The sequence below is a fragment of the Lepus europaeus genome, chromosome 10 (genome assembly GCF_033115175.1).
Source record: "Lepus europaeus isolate LE1 chromosome 10, mLepTim1.pri, whole genome shotgun sequence".
NCBI classification, from domain to species: Eukaryota; Metazoa; Chordata; class Mammalia; order Lagomorpha; family Leporidae; genus Lepus; species Lepus europaeus.
Genome location: NC_084836.1, coordinates 44,512,243 through 44,538,239, shown reverse-complemented (window position 1 = coordinate 44,538,239; position 25,997 = coordinate 44,512,243). Strand labels below are relative to the sequence as shown.

Sequence of the window (25,997 nt, the reverse complement as noted above, 5' to 3'; positions counted from 1 at the left end):
CTGGCTCATATACCTAATCTAAACTTCATGGACAGCCATTTCCACTACAGGAACACTTTTTTCTTTTTTTAAGAGTTACTTATTTATTTGAAAGCCAGAGTTACAGAGAGAGAGGGAAAGACAGAGAGACCTTCCACTTGCTGGTTCACTCCCTAGATGTACAACAGCCAGTGCTGAGCTAGTTTGAGGCCACGAGACAGGAGCTTCATCCAGGTCTCCCATGTGGGTAGGTGGCAGGGGCCTAATCTCTTGAAACATCTGCTGCTGCTTTTCCCAGGCCATTAGCAGATAACTGGATTGGAAGTGAGCAGCCAGAACATGAACAGGCATCCATGTGGGATGCCAGCATTGCAAGCAGCAGCTTTATCCACTGTGCCACAATGCCAGTCCCCTAGTTTTCTTTTTAAATGAGTATGTGACTTCTAATCTTAGTTGAATCAAAAGCTGCTGCTTAGTAATTCTTTCCTTTGAAGCTAGTTCCCTAAAAAAGTCCCCATGGTACTTTCCTTTCTACTCAAATCTTCAACCTCATATCTCAGCGACTGACCTAGACATCTGTATCCTACTAAGATGATCAAGACAACTCAAATATGACTTCCTGAACCTTCCTCTTTATTTCAAAATTTCTCAAAATACCATTAAGTTCCTCTCTAAATTTTAGATATGAGCATAATCATAAATGTGGCCCTCCTAGCAGCAGTATACAATTATGCCCACATCTTCGGGACTCAGTTTCCAGAATAAAGAATAAAAGGGATATACACATAAAATGAAATTTCTGATTACAATGTAATACAAAATTTGATACCCTTAAAACCCAGACTGTAGTCTCTAAAAATTATTTCTGACTGAAGGAAAACCAAGACTCATGCAGAAAGGGTAGATTTTCAACCTGTGAAAGAAAATGCACAAAGTGAGCCTAAACATGTTGTCATATCACAGAAAGAGGAAGTTGCCAAAGATAACTTAGGTCCTGTCAAAAAGACCAGGATTCAAGGTGAATAAGCTCTCACTGTCCAGTGGTGAACTAACAGAACAATCAAAGGTTAGTCTACACAGTTGATTCAACCAAATCAAGTAGGTTAGAATCTAAAGTTACACAATTCAATCAAAAAACATCACTCTCTTTTGACGAATGCTAGAGACTCCCTTTCCTGTAAAAATGCACTCAGGGTAATCAAAATCATTGCTTTGGGAAAGTTCTAATTTTTTAGAATTATAGTCAGCAAGTAACTAAGAGTATTATTACTTTGCAATCCCTTGTGAATTAATGAATCTAGGAATGCCTATCTATGGCTGCTAAAACAATTAGGAATAAAAGGAACAAAAGAAACTTAAATATTGACATGCAGATTTTGTTTTTCAAAGACAGCCAGAAAAAAATCAGCCATGTTATATGCTCTTCTAGAACCCGGGTCACCAAGTTATTGCCCATGGGCTATCTTTTTCTGTAAATACAGTTTTACTGTTTCTTACTCATTCACTTATACATTGTCTATGGCTACTTTCACGCTACAATAGCAAAATTCAGTCCTTCCAATAGAAACTATACATTTCCAGCTGAATACAATTGTCTCAAAGCCCACATGTCCAAAAGTGAATTAATCTTTTCTCTCTGATATGTTCTCTTTCTGATACCTCCCATCTAATCACACAACATAGAAACATAGAGGACATTCTAAACTTCTCCCTTGCCTTTCTTCTCCAAGTACATATTCTTTTCCATATCTAATATTAAGTCTATGAACTGATCCTAAAGGTTAGACACATTGTAAGCCTCACATATCTATCCTTTAATTCCCATGCTTGCTGTTACACTATTACCTATCTGAATTTCTTACACCTCACTAATTTATCACTTACATTGATATCACAGAGTTCCTTCTAAAATGTATAGGTGATTAGATTCCTAAATGATCGAAAAACCACTTTTACTCATATAATGGCAGATGTCCTAAATAACACTCTGGCCTCAGAATCAGCCCTTAAGGCATTCAGATCTGGCTGAAGAGCCTATGAGAGTATTTTAGGCATGGAAAGCCAAGACACTCTGGAAAAAAAGAAGACCTAAATGAGAGATCTCAGCGAGTGAGATCCCAGTGGAAAGAACAGGGGCATCAAAGTAGGAGGTATCTTTCTCTGAAGGGAGGAGAGAACTTCCACTTTGACTATCAGAATAAGATCGAAGTCGGCGAACCCTAAAGGCTTCCATAGCCTCGGCAACTCATGACTAGAGCCTAGGGAGATTACTGATGCCATAAACAAGAGTGTTAAATTGTTAAATCAACATCAAGAGTCATTGTGTACTTACGTCCCATGTGGGATCTGTCCTTAATGGGTGGTCCAATGTGAAGTAATGCTATAACTAGTACTGACACAGTATTTTTACACTTTGTGTTTCTGTGTGGGTGCAAACTGATGAAATCTTTACTTAGTATATACTGAATCGATCTACTGTATATAAAGATAATTGAAAATGAAAAAAACAAAAAACTTGGTGTTAAATTGGAAATTACATAGAAAATTAATCAATTGTTTAAAAAAAAATCATGTAGGATCTGTCATTAATGTGCTGTACACTGTGATTTAATGCTATAACTAGTACTCCAACAGTATTTTTCACTTTGTGTTGCTATGGTAGGGCAAACTGTTGAAATCTTTACTTTATATATACTCAACTGATTTTCTGTATATAAAGAGAATTGAAAATGAATCTTGATGTGAATGGAGGGGGAGAGAGAGTTGGAAAGGGGAGGGTTGCAGGTGGGAGGGAAGTTATGGGGAGGGGGGAGCCATTGTAATCCATAAGCTGTACTTTGGAAATTTATATTCATTAAATAAAAGCTTTAAAAAAAACCCCACTTTAATGATTTTGCACTTGACAGGCTCCTATATCTTACAAAAACACGGAAAAACACATAATTTTGTCATAAAATCTCTTCAAAATTTTTCAGTCTTACTTATGTCAGGTATTCTACATACCCATCAATCCCACATGTAACAAACATGACAAACTGTAAATTATTTCATGTCCCAGAATGTCCTATAATGAACTTCTGCATACTCTCACTCTTCCCTTCACTGAAAAAATGCCATTCTTACCTTCACAAGGCAGGCAAATATCTAAAGTTCCTTTCAAGCTCTAAGAAGGGGCTGGTGCTGTGGCACAGCAGATTAACACCTTGGCTTGAATCCCCGGCATCCCATATGGGTGCCGGTTCAAGTTCTAGCTGCTCCACTCCAATCCAGTTCTCCTATGGCCTGGGAAAGCAGAAGAAGATGTAGAAGATGGTCTAAGTCCTTGGGCCCCTGTACCTGTGTGGGAGACCCAGAAGAGGTCCTGGCTCCTGGCGTAACTTTGGCTGTTGCAGCCAATTGGGGAATGAACCAGCGGAGAGAAAACCTTTCCCTCCTTTCCTATCTCCCTCCCTCCCTCTCTCTCTCTCTCCCCCCTCTCTCTGTGTAACTCTGACTTTCAAATAAATAAACAAATCTTTAGGAAACAAAATATTAAAAAAAAAAAAAAGCTCTAAGAAAAACTTTCCTGACAAGATTATCTGGCCTCCTCTAAAATAAATGATTCCTCTGCAAGCTTGAGTTCAACTCCTAATTCCACTGTCTACTTGTTGTCGAACACTTGAAAAGCTACATTTTCCTTAATCTCAGTTTTCACATCTATAAAATGAGGATGTCACCAATTTAACATATTTTTTAAAACTCAACATGTCTAACATGTTTAATAGTGCTCTGCATACAATTTGTCTTCAGTATCTTCCAGAAATCACACATCCAATCAATCATCAAGTCCTGACAATTTCTATCCCTGATTCCTTTCATGCATTATCCTACAACTACCCTAGATATTTTATTTGCCTTTTATCTAGATAACATAACAACATGCTAACATGTGAGTTAACCACCAACTTATGTGGTTCTCAACCTTAATTTCATAATGAAATAACCTGGAGAACTTTAAAAGGTACTGGTATCTGCATCACACCCTCTGAGATTCTAACTAATTGAACAGAGAGCTTTACCTTACCAATCCCAAAAAGACAATACTATATGTTTTCTCTGATCTGTGGTAAATGAGCACCAAAATGTAATGTATGGGAGTGAAATTCACATTTTGAGACTTGATGATTGTTTATATCCCTTGTCTCTAGGGTTGAGGAACAGTGGGTTTTTTGTTTTCTTACTATTTGTTGAACTCTTTATTTAATGTAGAGTTAATCTTATGAATATAAAGTAAACTGAAAGTAGATTATTGTAAAAGAGGGAATAAGACAGGGAGGAGAAAGAAGGGTGGGGACATGGGAGGGAGGGAAGGTAGAATAAGTATCACTATGTTCCTAAATCTGTACATATGAATTACATAAAATTTGTTTGTCTCAAATAAAACAATTTTTTAAATATTTCTTTTAAAACCTTCCAAATAAGCCTAATGTTCAGTTGGTTACACCTTCAATATTTGACAGTTCTGCCAAGATGATGTTCATAATCCACAGATCTGATCAGCTTGGTTCACTGATTTAAACACACACACACACACACACACACACACTTATCCCCCCACACACATACAAATTATTTGACACGACCCTGAAAACAAAAATCCTAAAGAGTAAAAGTGTGTTCAAAGTCTTGTATATTCTTATTTCAACATAGGTAAGATACAGCACAGGAAAGTGAGTAAAGCTTGGCCTCTGGAGCCAAAATACATTTCAGTTCTCCTTATTTGTTTTGTGACTCTGAGCAAATTACTTATCTTTCTATGACCTCATCTATAACTGGAGGTAATTATATCTATCTTATAGGTTGTTTTGATGATTAAAGCAGTTTACTTGCTTTAATGCACTTGGAATAGTTTCTGATACATGGCAGAAATTTAATAAACATTAGCTTTTTATTCGTCTGCTAGTTTTACTTTCTACTAATTCCTCTAATGCAGCAAACAGTATTTCCTGAAACCTAAAATCTACTCTGAACACAACATGGGCATGAACCTAGCAAGGTACTATGTGCATAGAATGTGCTCAATGAAGTAGGATGTTATAAGTCAATAAGTATTTTACTAAAATTAAATTTTACATGTATATATGTATATATACATGTAAACAGGTATATGTATATATACACACACACACATGGGTACTTAAATTGATTCCCTATCCCAAGCTTGTTCTTAGTCCTTTGCTATAGTGTTCAACATATTATATTTGAGATGTTTTCTGAAGAAGTCATATAAAGGTATTTCAAAAAGTTCATGGAACAATGAATTTTAAAGTATGAGTTTATTTGGAGACAAAAAAAGCTTTGAAAATACTTCTGTCACAATATAAATTTTTCACTTATTATGAAAAAATTTGCATTCTACTGAGAACACTAAATGAATCAGAAAGAAATCAACTGCTATTACAAGTGAAAACTGGATTACAAGTGAAGTAATCCCCATCCCCCAAGTCCCCATCCCATCCCTAGAAATAAACCAGTGGGGAACAAACTTAGAACAGAAAGAGTGGATTACCACTGATGGAGGGAAGGCTAGGGGACAGGGGGTGCCAGCTATCTTTCTGTACTTCTTTTTCTCTTTATTAATGCCCTAGGAGATCACTGCCCACCTACTAGCACAGAACTTGATTTAATACAGCCAGGTATTAAACACAGTTATAAACACTTCTGTGTTTTGTTTTGTTTTTTTTTTTGTTGTTTGTTTGTTTTTTGACAGGCAGAGTGGACAGTGAGAGAGAGAGACAGAGAGAAAGGTCTTCCTTTTTGCCGTTGGTTCACCCTCCAATGGCCGCTGTGGTAGGCGCGCTGCGGCCGGAGCACCGCGCTGTTCTGATGGCAGGAGCCAGGTGCTTATCCTGGTCTCCCATGGGGTGCAGGGCCCAAGCACTTGGGCCATCCTCCACTGCACTCCCTGGCCACAGCAGAGAGCTGGCCTGGAAGAGGGGCAACCGGGACAGGATCGGTGCCCCGACCGGGACTAGAACCCGGTGTGCCGGCGCCGCAAGGCGGAGGATTAGCCTAGTGAGCCACGGCGCCGGCCTAAACACTTCTGTTTTAAAATTATGCATGTGTCCTGTTGCAGTTTGTGCCTAACAACAAGGTACAAAGAGGCTGACCACTGCCCTTTCTGCTAAATGAGCTAAATAATTACAACTAAGGAGGCAGCTTGTGGGAAAGAATTGTGCGCAGAGAGGAAAAATAAACAGAATACATATATAAGAAAAAAATGAACAATAGTGAAGACATAATTTTAATGAAACAGATTCTCTACCCTAAGGCATATATATTTCCTAGATTGATCAAAATTGTCAAAAACTAGGTCCTGGGCTCTTACTTTTTACCTATTACATTACTAGATAAGACGGTTAACATTCCCAAGAGAATGCTAATTCTCTACCCTAAGACATATATACCCTAGATTAACCAAAATGTTCAAAAACTAGCTCCTGGGCTCCTACTTTTTATCTATTACATTATTAGATAACACAGTTAACATTCCCAAGAGAGTGTTATTTCCTAGAGAATATAAGCTCAGGAATAAAAGTATCCTAAAAAGCCCAAGTGCTGTGAAAGACAAAAAAACTGAACAATTTTAGTCAAAAGAGAGAAAATTAGAAAGTAAACCTCATCAAGAAGTTAACCATAATAAACATGCTCAAAAAGATATGAGAGGGTAATATAAAACTGAAGCATGAACAAGCAATGAAATAAAATAGTTGATAATACTGAGTATGACCTTATAGTAAATTCAAATGTAGCAGAATTAAACAACATAATCCATCTGATCCAATAATAAAATAATGAACTAGAAAAATATTCAAGTAATTCAACATTCAACAGAAAGCATGAGGAAAGAAAGAAAATACAGGAGATGAGCAATATGAGGGAGAGCAAAAGTACTACATTCAAAAAATAGGTGAACCAAAAGGAAGATATGGTGGACTTTCAAAATAACAGAATATTAAATTTTAAAGAATTCTGAAAACCTACACAAAAATGGATAAATTGCTAGAAAAATACAAAACGCTATAAAGATTTCCTAACTCTCATGCTCAGATACACATACATAACATTGCAAGTTCAGCTGGTCACATAAGGATAGAAAGAAAAAAAAATAGGCCTGCACATTGCTAAGGGCTCTGTCATTTCTTTCTTCGACTCCTTTTTCCCTCATTACCCTCTGAATTTCACTTTTCATATCAGGGTATTTCTTAAAGTATTACTTTTATAAGGTTTAGATAAGCAAATCTCAAACTTTTAGGTCTCAGATTCTATATATTCTTAAAAATTACTGACTTGTTGTTTATGTAGATTATACCAAGTAATACTTTCTGTATTAGAATTTTTAAATGAGAAACTAACTACCCAGTCAAGTGATCAAGATAAGCAGCCAAAGTAGTAAGGTATGCTGACAGTATATATGGAACAGGCGACAAAGGTAAATGACAAAAGTGGTAAGATGAGAGCATGTACCCTTGATATATGAAGAAAATGACACCTTCCTTCTGTGATCTTCCTCCCCAAAATGTGTTAAGTCCAGTCTAATCCTGAGACAAAACATCAGACAAATCCAGGTGAGGGATATTGTGTAAAATACTTAACCAGTATCCCTCAAAACTGTTAAGGTTCATCAAGCACAAGAGAAATCTGACAAACTGTCATAGCCAAGAACAGCCTAAGGAATATGATGACCAAATTATTCAAGAGGCTTCCACAGCCTTGGCAGCTCGTGGCAAGAGCCTTGGGTGATCTCTGACATCACCCATAAGAGTGCTAATGGTTAAATTAACAGAGTCACTGTGCACTTACTTCCCAAGCAGGACCTCTGTCCTCAATGAGTTGTATTTTGAGAATTAACTTAAAAACTTGTTCTCATTTTGTGTGTGTGTGTGTGTGTGTGTGAACTGTTGAAATCTTTACTCCTATAGAGTTGGTCTTCTGTGTATAAGGTTAATTGAAAATGAATGTTAATGAAGAATGGGACTGGGAATGGGAGAGGGAGAGGAAGCAGCAGGTGGGGTGGGGATGGGAAGAATCACTGTATTCCTAAAGTTGTACTTATGAAATTTGTACTCATTAAATAAAATGTTTCTCTGGGAAAAACAATAAACAAACAAATAAATAAAACTGAGCATAAATCTGAGTAAATCTAATTCCAAAAACCAATTTGCAAGAAATATCAAGAATTGAGAAACACAGTAGACAACAGGCAGAAAAACAGTCATACAAAAGGAACTCTTCAAAAATAAAATAAAAATAAAAACTGTCTTCTTCTTCAATATATTGAAAAGGAAAAATTAAAAATATATGGGGAAGATTCATATAAGGTTCATAAAGATATATATTGACACACCAACCAGTCCCAACAGGATGACCTATTATAAAGAGAATATTTATACATAATCAAGAAATTTTAAGTTTTGAATAATTATTTGATTATGTACATAGTCATAAATTTTTGAGGGATGATAGTGTATTTAGGTCTAAACTTTCAAAGAAAAACATTTATATTCTAAATAGACATACTAAAATACTTATGAATGAGATGATATCTGAGATTTGCTTAAAAAATGGGCTGGGAGAGCAAGCATACAGATAAAACAAGATTGACCAAAGTTGATAATAGTTGTAGATGGCTAAGGAATAAATCCGAGTATATTATACTATGCCATCTATTTTTTCTATATTTGAAATTTTCCATAATAAAAAGTTCAGGAAAAATAATTTCTATATCCTTTAATGTGTGATTAATATAAACTTTTATAGCTCTACAGTTGTACAGATTAACTGTTCCCAACTCCAAGTTCTATCAACATAAAAGAATGAATATGTAAGTAGTAAATTGATGACTAAACTTTCTACAGTTATTTTATACCTTACAAAAGGGGACTTCTGCAACCTAAGAATTTTCATAATTTAGGACTTCAATGTAGCTGGTGAGAGGCACCATTAGACTACAGACTTGGATTATCAGCAGCAGGACCTATTTCCAATAGACCAGATTGCTGAAAAGATTATTATTGACTCATGGAGGCAGAATAATGATCTCCCAAAGATATCTACATTTGAATCCCTGGAAACTGAATGCCACCTTGCATAGTGAAAAGGACTATGCTGATGTGATTAAATTAATGATCTGATCTAGAAAGGACGGTTGTCCAATTATCTGAGTGGATTATCTAAGTGGGGCCAATGTAATAAGGATCCTCATGTGAGAGACAAGAAGGCAAAGTGAGTAAGAGGATGCATGACAACAAAAGCCAGAGGCTGACATGATGCAAGGAAGGGACTCTATGCCAAAGGAATGACTACAACCTATAAAGACACCGATGAAGGCAAGGAAATGAATTCTCTCAGATAATAAATTTATGTTGTCTTAAGCTGTTCAATTTATGGCATTTTTACAGGAGCAACAGGAAGCTATGCAATGACCAATGCTGAAATTCAATAAAACACCATTGTGCAAGAATACTTTGAGATTAATTGGCACATGGATAATTTATAATTGGCCTTCAATGGATGTGTCAGAGGGTAATTACTAGGAAATAAAACAAAAAATACTGTTACAAATGTACTATACTAATAGCACAGAATATATGAAAAAACAACAATAATGTGGCAGCTAAAATGATGGTTTTAACAAGAGAACAAAATTGACAGGAGAACAAAATTAGCAATAAACACTGACTCACGCAAAATAATGAGTATACTTCAACAAGTTTGTGGAAAATACAAAGTTAATTTTATTTCGATGCAAACAAAAGTTTGATAGTTTTTCCATAAAGCCCATTTTCCATGAACTTTTGAAATACTCCACACTTGATGTACCAAAAATTTATAAACTCACATTAATTTTCATGTATATATAATATTGCCAAATATTACATATAGTCACATCTCTTAAAATATCACTTACACCTTTCAGGAAACTCTAATAACATATCAATTTTACTTCTTAAAATCTTATTTATTTACTTCATTTTATTCGAAAGGCAGAGAGACAGAGAGATTATCCATCTGCTAGTTCACTCCCCAGATGCCCACAGTGGCCAAGGCTGGGCCAGGCCAAGAGCCAGGAGCTTGGAACTCCATCTGGGTCACCCACATGGGAGGCAATGACCCAAGTACTTGAGCCATCATTTGCTGCCTCCCAGGATGGAAATTAGTAGGAAGCTATGTCAGCAGCAGAGGAGCTGGAATGAAGCACTCCAATATGGGGTGTGAGTATCCCAAGTTGTAACTCAAGCCACCACACCAAATGTCCTGCCCCAGTTTTGGTTTACGATCAGCAAATCTAGGTAACCATCAATAATCTACCTGTGAAATATGTAAAAAACCAAAATTTCAGGAAACTGGATTACCTCTACATTCATCAGGGAGATACTTACTGTCTACATCTTAAGCACTGCTTAAGTAAACCATCTTTGCAGTTCCTTCCACTTGAGAAAGGCTTTGATGCAAAGGACCAAATAAAATGTGTTCCCTTATACAAATTTTTAAAATTTAAAAAAAAAAGTACCAAACATGAATTATAATCTTAAAGATTTCTTCAATTGACAGCCCATTATATATACTAAAAAGGCAGGTTAATATATATTCTAAAACTTAAGTCATTTATATAATTTATATAATTAATTTTTAATATAATAAAATACCTTACTCTAATAAAATTTACATAAAGCAGTTTCCTCTGGTAATAAAAATAATAATTCAAAAGACTTTACTTAAAATGAATATATTTAAATTTTTAATTAAGAATATTTCACTTCTTTGGTCTCTACCTTAATCTACTTAAAACAATTTACTCAAATCTTTCAAAGCAAACATTTCAAGCTATACATTTTATTGCCTCTCATCTAAGACAAATAACATTACCACACAAATAGAACTATGTGCAAGCAGACTAATGAATGAGCAAATGATTTTTTTGTTTGAATTAATGAACACTAAAGTCAGATTTGGTCCAAGCTTTCTGGACCTCACACAAAGACTACTATAATATGGGCTCATAATATCTTTACTTTTCACTCCTCCAAATCATTTCATAATCTACTACCAGATTCACCTTAATGACTTACATAAATATCTTCAATGACATATCATTACCTACGGAACAAAGTACAAAATCCCTGGTCTCGCAGTCAAAGTCTTCCATAAATTTGGTTGTTATATACCACATCAATCATTAGTCCTGTAAACACCACTGTCTTCTAACTTACTCAATTTTTCTACTCATTTTATTCTGAATAAACTTGAAGCAATTAATTCCCCATTTAGCTTTGTCTTCTGCTATCCTAACCAAGCTGAAGTGCTCTCCTTGCTCATTCTCAACCTTACCATGCATACTTACACGTGCTATTCAAAGTTTATGTTCTCTCAAGACAGCTTCTCTAACTACTCCAATGTAAAACCACTCAATCTTTAAAATTTCTGATTATCTATTTTGAAGAGAAAGCTTAATGTTAATAGTTATATTAACAGTAACAATAACAGCTTTCCTTTAACAGATGTTTATAGCATGTACAGAATTAAATAAGAGCTTTACATATTTTCTCAATTACTACTCAAAACTACTCCAGGAGGTAGATAATACAATTATCTTTTTTTTTAAAAAGATATAGAACCTGGAAACTTGGATCATTTAATTAGTTACCAGGTCACACACTAATGTGTAGCTAAGTATCTTACAGAGCCTATTTTCTTACCCACCTCTCCCAGATCTAAAGAGTAACTAGGTTAGGCCATGCAGTTCAAAGGTGATATTTTATAAATAGCTAACTCAAAAGTAGACCTCAACGTTAGTTTCAAATGAAAAACATTTCAGTAATTCACAATGAAATCATTGGTGTTATTTTCTCCAAAATGAGCTATAATATTTCACAGAAACTCAAAGAACAAGAAAGAAAATTTTTCCCACTACTTTTTAAACAATTTTGTTCTCAGTATCAACAGATATTAGAATAAAAAACACTTAAAACATTATTAATTATGCCCAGGGAGTCTAGCACAGAATTTAATACTATCAATTTAGATACATTCTTCTAAAGGAACTATAAATTTAAGCAATTCTAGGCATGGAGCCAATATCTTAGTGGCTTAGTATTGAGAACCAGACAGATCTCAGTTCCACTTAAGCTGTAAGATCTTAGAGAAGATAATTAACCTCTCTGGACCTATTTCCCTATTTAATAAAATGAGAATAAACAAATAATTACCTTTAATGGCTGTTAGGAGGACAATCTAACAAAGTAAACACTTAGAAAATAGCAACTGTTGTTATTACTGACATTTTTATTGGCACTAGAAGATGTTAAATATTTCAGCCATAAAAATTTTAAGAAAGTCCTTTAAAAAGATAATATTTATGACAGCATATTCTAAGGACAAGTTATAATCTTAACTTTTTTTGAAATTATAGCAAAAGTAAAATAACCTACCATCAGTTTTCCATTTATAATCACTGTGACAACGTCTTAAAATGCCAAGTAACTGCTATATCCATTTCATTCTCTAACCAGTTACCATTTTAAAGTTTAACTTTTCTGAAAACTTAAGAAACAAAAACAAGTCTGAGCCAAGAATCCAAGAAAGATGGGGACCAAGTTAATACAAGCCAGCAAAATTGCATTCTGCTATCAATCATTAGATTTTTCTTACACTGTAGCCTGAACAAAGAACATTTACCAGGTCACACACTAATGTGTAGCTAAGTATCTTACAGAGCCCATTTTCTTACCCACCTGAAGACAAGTTATAATCTTAACTTTTTTTGAAATTACAGCAAAAGTAAAATAACCTACCATCAGTTTTCTAAATTAAAATTTACAACCACTTCAATATAATGATGATTCTCAACTCCACAGCAATAAAAAAAGAAAAGTTGGCCTCCACTTAGTTCCAATAATATAAATTTGTCAAAGAAGTTACTACCCAGCAAATGAGAAAGCTACCAGCACCCTAATTTCACTTAACACTTGACTTTTAATAACCACAATAAAGTTTCTATAAATCAATACTTAATGGAATCACTAAAATGCAACAGGAGAAATGAAAATGAAATTTCCCTGCAGCAAAAATCTGTTTGTACAGAGCTAAATTATCATTTAATCTACCTTCCATGTGACTTTTTAAAAATTTATTAGATGAAGTACACTTTACTTCCTACCTTTACTTATTTGTTTTAATTTCAGAATTCAGTCACAATCACTGAACAGCAAGGTTTATTAAACCTATCTGGAAAGAATATATATGACAACTGCTCTTAATTCCTATTTTAACTGTTATATTCCCGCTACCTGTTAGTAGCTGCACATGATTAGAAATTTGGAGGCATTTAATTTTCACAACTCTTAACATTTCTTTTATTTAACTAAAGATTAGATTAGTTTTCCACAGAAAACAGACACAAATTATTATATAAGTAGGGAAATACTATACGTTTGGGAGGATATGGAAAATAGGAGAAGGAGATGAAGCAGAAAATTGACTGGTTGTTTGCCAGTAAGCTTTAAACTACCTGTAACTCTAATATATCAATAGAGGAGTTAAAATGCTATTCTAAATATTTTTTAAAAGTTTATTTTATATATTTTGATAAGAGATGTTACATCAAACACTCTAATGCTGTAGAAGAGAGTATCTTATTATGCTATATTTGAACTACTCACCGAAGTTCGGTCACTTTCTCCATCTGCCAAACCTGCCTCCATAATGAGAGATTTATGCTGTACTTTCCATTAATGTATAGCCATTCTATAAGTCTGGAAATCCTAGAAGAAAAAAAATCATTTGTATTAGGACATATGTAATATGGAAAACAAAGCACTAAGTATACTAGGAAACAGGAATCATTTTAGTTTGAGGTTACTGAGAAATCCAATACAAGGGCAAAAAGAATGAATTTTGAAAATGGATTTGAAGAATGGTAGAGATTCAGAGAAAAATGAAAACAGAAAAAACATTCCAAACAAAGAGGAAGAGCATGAATAAGATTAAACATAAGATAATATCGAGATTCGAAAAGGCTTACATCAACTTAAAAATAATGACACAGAATTAATTTTCATTATTATGTTGGTGGAAAGTAAGAAGTATGCTAAAAACAAATATGGGAGATAATGTGGAAAAACAAAACTGTGATAAAAATATAAATAGGATACTGTTTTTGAAGGAAAATTTCAAATACATATTTTTTTTAACTTTTATTTAATGAATATAAATTTCCAGTGTACAGCTTATGGATTACAATGGCTTCCCCCTCCCATAACTTCCCTCCCACCCGCAACCCTCCCCTCTCCAGCTCCCTCTCCCCTTCCATTTGCATCAAGATTCATTTTCAATTCTCTTTATATACAGAAGATCAATTTAGTAGAAAGATTTCAACAGTTTGCACCCACATAGAAACACAAAGTGAAACATACTGTTTGAGTACTAGTTATAGCATTAAATCACAATGTACAGCACATTAAGGACAGAGATCCCACATGAGGAGCAAGTGCACAGTGGCTCCTGTTGTTGACCCAACAAATTGACACTCAAGTTTATGGCGCCAGTAACCATCCTAGGCTGTCGTCATGAGTTGCCAAGGCTATGGAAGCCTTCCAAGTTTGCCGACTCTGCTCATATTTAGACAAGGTCATAAAAGACAGAGTGAGGATAGTAACCAATGATCCTAAGAGTGGCATTTACCAGGTTTGAACAATTATACAGCATTAAGTGGGGAAGAGGACCATCAGTACACACAGGTTGGGAGTAGAGCCATTGGTGGTAGAGTAGAGGTTATGATTACAAAGGAATGAGGCCCAAGTGCACTAGACAGGGTCTAGAACAAAGGACAGAGTCATTATTAGAGGAGCTAAGAAAGGTGCTGTCTAAGCTACAATTAAGTTTTCTGATTGAGAGGCAAATAGAACCTGATAGAAGGGGCTTGATAATAATCTGGTGGGCTTTAGGCCTTGTAAATTCAGAGGCCCAGACCTATCTATCTCTTCACATGGGGTACATCCTAAGGGAGGTGTGAACCTCCTAGGGGAAGGCACTCTGTTGACTTTCATTATTTGGCTGGCCTGGGAGGAGAGCTGGCCAGGTAAAGGCAGGTGGCATCTCTAACAAGCAATTTACAGTTCTGCCTGCAATGTTGATGACCCTACTTGACCATCCCCTCAGCTGCAGTGGTCACTTTGGAAGTTGGGCTGAGTGAAGGGCTTTTCAGCTTAGAGCCAATAAGATCTGTGGCTCTGACCTGGGCATCCTTCGACTCCAGGGCAGGTCCATTTCCAGTGATCCAACTCTTGGCAGAGCTGCCAGGGCTCTTCACAAGCTGACTTCTGCTGAAGCCCAGGCTTACCACATTGAAAGCCACTGCAGTGGACTGGCCTGTTGGGTCTCCTTGAGGGCAGATCATTGTACAGATCAGCCATCAATAGGCCTGCCACCCATTGCTTCTGATGCCTAGCTTTCTTTTCCTCCTGGTTTGTGTTAAAGCAGACCAGAGCATGCAAGTCAAGGGAGTGCCCAAGTCCCATCTCTAATCTTCGGTGGCCTGAACTACAAGTCTATAGTCACAGGCATGTTCTGTAGTAGTTTTTCTAAGGTAGACAATGCCCATGAGGAAAATTATATTCTCACTTTAAAACTTTCTTTCCCTTTGGTCTGAAAGGGAGATTTTTTTCTACTTACTGTATACTTTGCTGATGGCGAAGTGAATCTAGCTATGAGATTATTATTTAAGTTCTTATTTTGGCTATGCTATTACAGAAAAATGTTAGCCATCTCTTTTATAAGGTCTAAAGATTAAATTGTGCGTCCTACAGATTCCTTCATAATAGAATTAGTTTCCTACCTTGAAGAGAATAGAGAAATGAAAGAAGAAGTTGGGCTTAGAATAGAGAAATGAGGGAGCAAGTCCTAGATCGCTTGATGACAACAGCAATATTACATGAATACTTAGCAAACAGCAAATACGTATATTTTAAATTCCTATTTTTTTTTTTGACAGGCAGAATTAGACAGAGAGAGAGAGACAGAGAGGTCTTCCTTCTGTTGGTTCACCCCGCAAGTGGCTGCCACGGCCGGCGCGCCGTTTGACATAACCAGTAAGATTAGCTTAGGAGAAAGTGCACAGTACAGAAGTCTGTTACTGTCAAATGACATTTTAAAATATAGAACTATAACCAATGAACACCAAAATATTTAGAGAAGAACTAACTCCAATTCTTCTCAAACTATTCAAAACAATCGAAAAAGAGGGAATCCTCCCAAATTCTTTCTATGAAGCCAGCATCACCTTAATTCCTAAGCCGGGAAAAGATGCAGCATTGAAAGAGAATTACAGACCCATATCCCTGATGAACATAGATGCAAAAATACTCAATAAAATTCTGGCCAATAGAATGCAACAACACATCAGAAAGATCGTCCACCCAGACCAAGTGGGATTCATCCCTGGTATGCAGGGATGGTTCAACATTCGCAAAACAATCAACGTAATACACTACATTAACAGACTGCAGAAGAAAAACCATATGATTCTCTCAATAGACGCAGAGAAAGCATTTGATAAAATACAACACCCTTTCATGATGAAAACTCTAAGCAAACTGGGTATGGAAGGAACATTCCTCAATACAATCAAAGCAATATATGAAAAACCCACGGCCAACATCCTATTGAATGGGGGAAAGTTGGAAGCATTTCCGCTGAGATCTGGTACCAGACAGGGATGCCCACTCTCACCACTGCTATTCAATATAGTTCTGGAAGTTTTAGCCAGAGCTATTAGGCAAGAAAAAGAAATTAAAGGGATACAAATTGGGAAGGAAGAACTCAAACTATCCCTCTTTGCAGATGATAGGATTCTTTATTTAGGGGACCCAAAGAACTCTACTAAGAGACTACTGGAACTCATCGAAGAGTTTGGCAAAGTAGCAGGATATAAAATCAATGCACAAAAATCAACAGCCTTTGTATACACAGACAATGCCATGGCGGAGGAAGAACTTCTAAGATCAATCCCATTCACAATAGCTACAAAAACAATCAAATACCTTGGAATAAACTTAACCAAGGACGTTAAAGATCTCTACGATGAAAACTACAAAACCTTAAAGAAAGAAATAGAAGAGGATACCAAAAAATGGAGAAATCTTCCATGCTCATGGATTGGAAGAATCAATATCATCAAAATGTCTATTCTCCCAAAAGCAATTTATACATTCAATGCAATACCAATCAAGATACCAAAGACCTTCTTCTCAGATCTGGAAAAAATGATGCTGAAATTCATATGGAGACACAGAAGACCTTGAATAGCCAAAGCAATCTTGTACAACAAAAACAAAGCCGGAGGCATCACAATACCAGATTTCAGGACATACTACAGGGCAGTTGTTATCAAAACAGCATGGTACTGGTACAGAAACAGAAGGATAGACCAATGGAACAGAATAGAAACACCAGAAATCAATCCAAACATCTACAGCCAACTTAGATTTGATCAAAAATCCAAATCTAATCCCTGGAATAAGGACAGCCTATTCAATAAATGGTGCTGGGAAAATTGGATTTCCACGTGCAGAAGCTTGAAGCAAGACCCATACCTTTCACCTTACACAAGAATTCACTCAACATGGATTAAAGACTTAAATCTACGACCCGAAACCATCAAATTATTAGAGAGCATTGGAGAAACCCTGCAAGATATAGGTACAGGCAAAGACTTCTTGGAAAAGACCCCAGGAGCACAGGCAGTCAAAACCAAAATTAACATTTGGGATTGCATCAAATTGAGAAGTTTCTGTACTTCAAAAGAAACAGTCAGGAAAGTGAAGAGGCAACAGACAGAATGGGAAAAAAATATTTGCAAACTATACTACAGATAAAGGGTTGATAACCAGAATCTACAAAGAAATCAAGAAACTCCACAACAACAGAACAAACAACCCACTGAAGAGATGGGCCAAGGACCTCAATAGACATTTTTCGAAAGAGGAAATCCAAATGGCCAACAGATACATGAAAAAATGTTCAAGATCACTAGCAATCAGAGAAATGCAAATCAAAACCACAATGAGGTTTCACCTCACCCCGGTGAGAATGGCTCACATTCAGAAATCTACCAACAATAGATGCTGGAGAGCATGTGGGGAAAAAGGGACACTAACCCACTGTTGGTGGGAATGCAAACTGGTTAAGCCACTATGGAAGTCTGTCTGGAGATTCCTCAGAAACCTGAACATAACCCTACCATACAACCCAGCCATCCCACTCCTTGGAATTTACCCAAAGGAAATTAATTTGGCAAATAAAAAAGCCATCTGCACACTAATGTTTATTGCAGCTCAATTCACAATAGCTAAGACCTGGAACCAACCCAAATGCCCATCAACAGTAGACTGGATAAAGAAATTATGGGACATGTACTCCATACAATATTATACAGCAGTAAGGAACAATGAAACCCAGTCATTTGCAACAAGATGGAGGAATCTGGAAAACATCATGCTGAGTGAATTAAGCCAGTCCCAAAGAGACAAATATCATTTGTTTTCCCTGATCGGCGACAACTTAGCACCAAAGGGGAAACCTGTTGAAGTGAAATGGACACTATGAGAAACAATGACTTGATCAGCTCTTGTCCTGACTCTAGATGTACAATGTAATACTTTATCCTTTTTAGTATTTGTTGTTGTTGTTGTTCTAGTACTAGTGGTTGAACTCTGTTAATTAACACACAATTATTCTTAGGTGTTTAAATTTTAACTGAAAAGTGATCCCTGTTAAATCTAAGAGTGGAAAAAGAGAGGGAGGAGATGCACAATTTGGGACATGCACCATCAGACTTGCCCCAAATGATGGAGTTAGAAATGTGCCAGGGGATTCCAATACAATCCCATCAAGGTGGCATGTACCAATGCCATCTCACTAGTCCAAGTGATCAATTTCAGTTCACATTCGATGGCTCTGATAGGTCTAAGAATCAAAGGGATCACACAAACAAGACAAGTGTCTGCTAATACTAACTGAGAGAATCAAAAAGGGAGAGAAAGATCCAACATGGGAAGTAGGATACACAGCAGACTCATAGAATGGCAGACGTCCTAAACAACACTCTGGCCTCAGAATCAGCCCTTAAGGCATTCGGATCTGGCTGAAGAGCCCATGAGAGTATTGTAGGCATGAAAAGCCAAGATACCATGGAAAAGAAAAAAAAAAAAAAGAAGACCTAAATGAAAGATCTCTGCGAGTGAGATCCCAGTGGAAAGAATGGGGCCATCAAAGAAGGAGGTACCTTTCTCTGAAGGGAGGAGAGAACTTCCACTTTGACTATGACCCTATCGGAATAAGATCAAAGTCAGTGAACTCTAAAGGCTTCCATAGCCCTGGCAACTCATGACTAGAGCCTAGGCTGATTACTGACGCCATGAACAGGAGTGTCAAATTGTTAAGTCAGCAACAGGAGTCACTGTGTACTTACATCCCATGTGGGATCTGTCCTTAATGTGTTGTCTAATGTGCAGTGATGCTATAACTAGTACTGAAACAGTATTTTTACACTTTGTGGTTCTGCGTGGGTACAAACTGATGAGATCTTTACTAATTATATACTGAATCGATCATCTGTATATAAAGATAATTGGAAATGGAAAAAAAAAAACCTGGTGTTAAATTGGAAATGGCATAGAAAATTAATTATTTTTTAAAAAAAACTATTATGTAGGATCTCTGTCTTTAATGTGCTATACATTGTGATTTAATGCTATAACTAGTACTCCAACAGTATTTTTTTTCACTTTGTGTTGCTATATGGGGGATAACTGTTGAAATCGTTACCTAATATATACTAAACTGATCTTCTGTATATAAAGAGAATTGAAAATGAATCATGATGTGATTGGAAGGGGAGAGGGAGCGGGAAAGGGGAGGGTTGTGGATGGGAGGGAAGTTTTGGGAGGGGGAAGCCATTGTAACCCATAAGCTGTACTTTGGAAATTTATATTCATTAAATAAAAGTTAAATTAAAAAAAAAAAAAGAGTTACACAGAAAGAGAAGAAGAGGCAGAGAGAGAGAAAAAAAAAAAAAAAAAGGAAAAAGGTCTTCCATCCACTGGTTCATTCCCCAATTAGCCGCAATGGCTGGAGCTGTGCTGATCCGAAGCCAGGAGCCAGGAGCTTCTTCTGGGTCTCCCATATGGGTGCAAGGGCCCAAGGACTTGGGCCACCTTCCACTGCTTTCCCAGGACATAGAGCGCTGGATTGGAAGTGGAGAAGCCAGTCTCAAACCTGCGCCCATATGGGATGCCGGTGCTTCAGGCCAGGGCGTTAACCTGCTGCGCCACAGTGCCGGCCCCAAAACTAGCATTTTTAAATGAAAAATTCTACATACTTTCAGCTTTAAGACTTATCTTGAAATTATGGAAGATCTGGCAACACTGAGCAATGATTAATTAGAGCTATCTATGTAGCAAGCATCCACTTTACAACAGGGCAGGTACTCTCCAGTTTATACCTATGTCTCATACAATATCTGCATTTCCATTCTCACTGCATCATTCATTTCTGCTACCTGTCTAGATCATCTAAAGACTTGAGTATTGGCTACTGATTTAAAGAACCGAATATAATCCTTTAAAAAACAAAGAAATATTCAACAATATAAATAACTGCTTTGAATTTAGGATTTTCAAAGTTCTCATCTGAATTTCTTCTCTATCAGTCACCATATTTTTTATAACTAAGTTTTCTACCTATGCTTGGGATAGTTCTATCTAGTGTCTAATGATAATAAGGGCCTACAGTTTATTCATTTCACACTTTCCCAATACCTTTATATGTTATTGCCCTGAATGACTAGAGTCCATGGACTGTAAAGCATAAACCTTCCTTTAAGAACAGCATGCCTTGGGAGACCAGGAGAAGCACCTGGCTCCTGGCTTCGGATTAGCGAGACCAGCGGCCATTGGAGGGTGAAACAACGGCAAAAAGGAAGACCTTTCTCCCTGTCTCTCTCTCTCTCTCTCACTATCCACTCTGCCGGTCAAAAAAAAAAGAACAGCATGCTTAAGATTAAATGGATTTCTTAAAAGGATGGATACTAGAAATAGGAGGCTTCACTTTTACCAATAATCATAAAAACTGATTACCTAGAAGCCATTTATATGAATAGTCTGAAATCATGTTTTATTTAAAATTAGGCAAAGTCACTTAAATGATGCTTGGACCTACTTAGTGAAACAGAAGTTGCTGAATAACTCTATTTACTTGGCTACTTCAAAAATGACTTTGGGGGGGCAGGTATCTGGCCTAGAAGTTAAGGTGCTACTTGGGATACCTGCTTCCCGTATTAGAGTGCCTGCGTTTGAGTTCTACCTCTGCTCCAGATTCCAGCTTCCTGCTTAGGTATACCCTGGAAGGCAGCAAGTGATGCCTAGCAGTTGAGTCCTTGCCATTCATGTGGGAGACTTGGTTTTGGTTTCCAGTTCCTGGCTCCCAGCTTTATTAGCCTGGCCCATCCCCAAACTTTGCAAGCATTTGAGTGAATCAGCAGATGGCTTTCTCTCTCTCTCTCTCTCTCTCTCTCTCTCTTTCACACACACACACACACACATATTTTTCAATTAATAAAATGTAATATTTAATTTTTTATCTTTCAGCTCCTAACAGGCATTTGAGTTTATGACCTCAACTTTTGGTAATTAATTTGCTATAAAATGTTTAGTGATTTATAACTATTTCTTGAAAAACTATGTGTGTGTGTGTCAATTTGTGTACACTGAGACACATAAAGATAACAACATGCATGTGTGTACACAGTTTATGTTTTCTTGGCTTATTCCAATTTACAATTAAAATAAATGTAATGCCTTACTTAACCCTCACTTAGGAAAATATGGATTCTTTTCTAACATTATTTTCACTTAATTGAATGATATATTTGTTAATATTTATGCCAGGAGGGGTACAATGGTAGGAAAACTATGGCACATGATCTAAGAACATTTTTACCTTTTTAAAGGGTTGTGAAGAGGAAGAGAATAGGTAGGAGAAGAATATATAACAGAGATCATACACGGTCCATGAAGTTTGAAATATTTACTCTCCGGTCCTTTACACTGAAGATAATTGTATCCCATGTGAATGCTTACCAAAGGGTAACCTCAGTAGAGATATTTTAATGATGCAGTGGAAAGCATGATCTGTTTTATGATACCAGTCAGCTTCTTCCTCCACTCAGAGCTGTCATCACCCAATAGACTCATGAACAAAGTGGCCATAGTGGCAAAGGTGGAGGTTATGTATGGATTCAGCAATATGGACTTCTACTCAAGCCTGACCTGACTAAAATGGCTGCTTGAGTATTCAAAACTGAGTCCCAGATATATCACCACCGACCACAGTCATTAGCTAGCTACTTGCTGGTGGCCAGAGTGCCCCAGACTGCTTTAGCATGGAAAAGGCAGCATTTTGTCCCTGTTGGAATAGATACTAGATACAGATTTTCCTTCCTTCCATGCAATGCTTTTGACAAAACTACCATCTGTGGACTTACAGAATGCCTTATCCATGATTACGTTATTCCATACAACAGTGCTTCTGAATAAAGAACAATCTTCAGAACAAAGGGCAGCAATGGGTTCATTACTCAGGGACTCACTAATCCTGTCATGCTTTCCGCCAACCTCCAGCAACTGTCTTGGAAGAACAGAATGGCCTTTTGAAGACTCAACTACGGCACCAAGTAGGTAGCATTGCCTTGTAGGGATGGGGCACAGTTCTCCAGGAGGCTGTATATGCTCTTTCTCATATGTAGTATGTGATACTGTTTATCCCATAGCCAGGATTCGCAGCTATAGGAACCAGAGGGAGGAAATGCAAGAGCTATGCTTTACTATTACTGCAACTGATCCACTAGCAAACGTTTGTTTCCTGTCTCCATAATTATATGCTCTGGTGCTCCAGAGTTCTTAATGCCAAAGATAGAAATTTTGACCAACACATACAATAATCTCATTAATTGGAAATTTTTTTTAACTTTTATTTAATGCATATAAATTTCCAAAGTACAGCTTATGGATTACAATGGCTCCCCCCACCCCATAACTTCCCTCCCACCTGCAACCCTCCCCTTTCCCACTCCCTCTCCCCTTCCATTCACATCAAGATTCATTTTCAATTCTCTTTATATACAGAAGATCAGTTTAGTATATCTTAAGTAAAGATTTCAACAGTTTTCACCCACATAGAAACACAAAGTGAAAAATACTGTTGGAGTACATTAAATCACAATGTACAGCACATTAAGGACAGAGATCCTACATGAGGAATAAGTGCACAGTGACTCCTGTTGTTGACTTAACAAATTGACACTCTTGTTTATGGCATCAGTAATCACCCTAGGCTCTTGTCATGAGTTGCCAAAGCTATGGAAGCCTTTTGAGTTCATCGACTCTGATCATATTTAGACAAGGTCATAGTCAAAGTGGAAGTTCTCTCCTCCTTTCAGAGAAAGGTACCTCCTTCTTTGATGGCCCCGTTCTTTCCACTGGGATCTCACTCGCAGAGATCTTTCATTTAGGTTGTTGTTGTTGTTGTTTTGTTTGTTTGTTTTTTGCCAGAGTGTCTTGGCTTTCCATGCCTGAAATACTCTCATGGGCTTTTCAGCCAGATCCGAATGCCTTAAGGGCTGATTCTGAGGCCAAAGTGCTGTTTAGGACATCCGCCATTCTATGAGTCTGCTGTGTATCCCACTTCCCATGTTGGATCATTCTCCCCCTTTTTTGTTCTATCGGTTAGTATTAGCAGACACTAGTCTTGTTTATGTGATCCCTTTGATTCTTAGTCCTATCATTATGATCAATTATGAACAGAAATTGATCACTTGGACTAGTGAGATGGCATTGGTATATGCAACCTTGATGGGATTGAATTGGAATCCCCTGGTATGTTTCTAACTCTACCATTTGGGGCAGGTCAGCTTGAGCATGTCCCAAATTCTACATCTCTTCCCTCTCTTATTCCCACTCTTATATTTAACAGGGATCACTTTTCATTAACTGGAAATTTTAACTGCCACTTGACTACTTTAGGCTGCCTGTGCCTCTGAATCAACAGGTATTAAAGGGAGCTGAAGTGATGACTGATCTTGATTACTATGAAGAAATTAAGACTGCTATCCAAAATGCAAATAAGGTATCTGGAATACAGGAGATCCCTTAGAGGAACTCTTAGTACTACCACACCCTGTGATTAATGTCAATGAAAAACTGGAGTAACCCAATCCAGACTAATTGCTCAGATTCTTCAAAAATCATAATTTGAGTCACCCAATCTGGTCAAAGCCACTGCCAACTGAGGTGCTTATTAAGGGTACAGGGAATACGGAATGTGTAGTGAAAGATCATTTATAGAAATAACCATGTTTTCTGTGAGAATACCTTATTTTGCTATGAATATGTTTGTGTGTATATCAAATCTTTGTTTTCTTCTAATCCACTTTTTATATAGCATAACCATTGTGTTAAGTATTCTTAACTACACAACATAGTTTTTAAGTTACAGGATAAAACATAAGTGAATGAATCATAGGATCGAAGATGGCTAAACAGAGGGTATAACCACACCAACTTAAACTACTCTGTGATATGAAGGAACAAAGGAAGGACTATGTCTCCATGGGTCTGAGTGACAGAAATTTTTGGTAAAGAAAACACCAACAATTAAGAATCCATGGGACAAGAGGAGACAAGACAGAGACTCTGCTGCAGTCAGCTCACAGCACTGCTAGCTGCAGACTGCAAGCCACCATCCTACCACCTCAAGGTAGGAAGAAATTGTCACATGATCTGCTGCTCAGAGTTTTAGCTGAGAAGGAATTCCATAGCCACCCACTTTTACTTCAGCCTGAAGAGCTGAATGGAATCTGAGCAACTGCGTGGCTCAGAACAGGGAAGCTGCTTTGCTTTCCTTTCCACCTCTCCTCCACCCACACAGAGCACCATGCTCAGCAGAGAAAAGCTGCACAATGTGCCTCTATACTGTTCCTACCATTATCATAGTCAGAGTCAGGGCAATGTGTGGGGCAAAGGCTGATCCCCTGTATTCTGCAACTGTGGGAGCTCTGGGGCATTAGCTCCAGAGCTATGCTCACACACTCTGCGCGAGTGAGTGACATTTGCCTAAGCTTCAGGGTGCAAACAGAACCAGTCCATAAAAAAATCTGCTCCCTAGATCCTTTGTTCCCCATGACTATGGGATCCTTGAGTACTGTGACTGTGGGCACAATAAGGTGAAGGTGTAGCTGGGTCTCTGGGTAATCACTGTGCAGGGTGCCAGAGGCTCAGAGCTCCCTGATTACCTGGGGTGGATCACTGAAGAAGGATCCATTCTAATATTGAGGAATGCACAGATCCTTGGTTCAGTTCATGCAGCAGTGTGGGTGAGTGTTGTACCCACTGTGAGCTAAACCTGGGCACTGATCACCTTGGAGAAAGGAGGTGAGGGTATGATTATGCCAGCATAGGAGATCATAACCTCCTCCTTCTGATAATAGAGCAGATCTACCATGCCCAGCCTGGGTGTCATGCAGGATACTTGCCCCACTATGGAACACTGACTAGAGATCCTTGGCCACACTTGCACACAGCTCTGAATATTCAGTGAAAGAGCAGACACTCCACTAAGCCACAGAGGCATAGTTCAAAGTTATGATCCATCAGATGAAAAAATCAACAAGGATTTCCACAAAAGCTTTAATATAAATGAAGAAATTCAAGATACAAGAATAAGGCAGTTTACATGATTCCCACAAAGGAACATAAAAACACTTTAATATTAGCATGTGAAGATAAAGAGATGGATGAATGCCTAAAAAGGAATTCAAAAGAATGATCACAGAATTCCTCAGAAGCAATGAGAAGCAAATTCAGAGTTAAAGAAATCAATAATTTTTTTAAAAAAAGAAATCAATAATTGACATGGAAGAAAAAATT

The 25,997-nt window shown here is 37.2% G+C and overlaps 1 protein-coding gene across 5 annotated transcripts in view; it reads right to left on the bottom strand.

Moving 5' to 3' along the window:
• Positions 1-25,997, bottom strand: part of OSBPL8 (oxysterol binding protein like 8) — a 210,840-nt gene that overhangs the window by 125,255 nt on the left and 59,588 nt on the right. For 4 of the 5 annotated variants that reach the window (XM_062203177.1, XM_062203179.1, XM_062203178.1 and 1 more), the window contains exon 1: positions 13,680-13,769. Coding sequence is in view for 1 of the 5 variants with exons in the window: in XM_062203175.1 (XP_062059159.1) it covers positions 13,680-13,721 (42 nt within the window). In the remaining 4 variants the exon portion in view is untranslated. Of the gene's footprint in view, positions 1-13,679; positions 13,782-25,997 lie in introns of those variants that run through there. The other variant, XM_062203175.1, reaches the window with a different exon arrangement.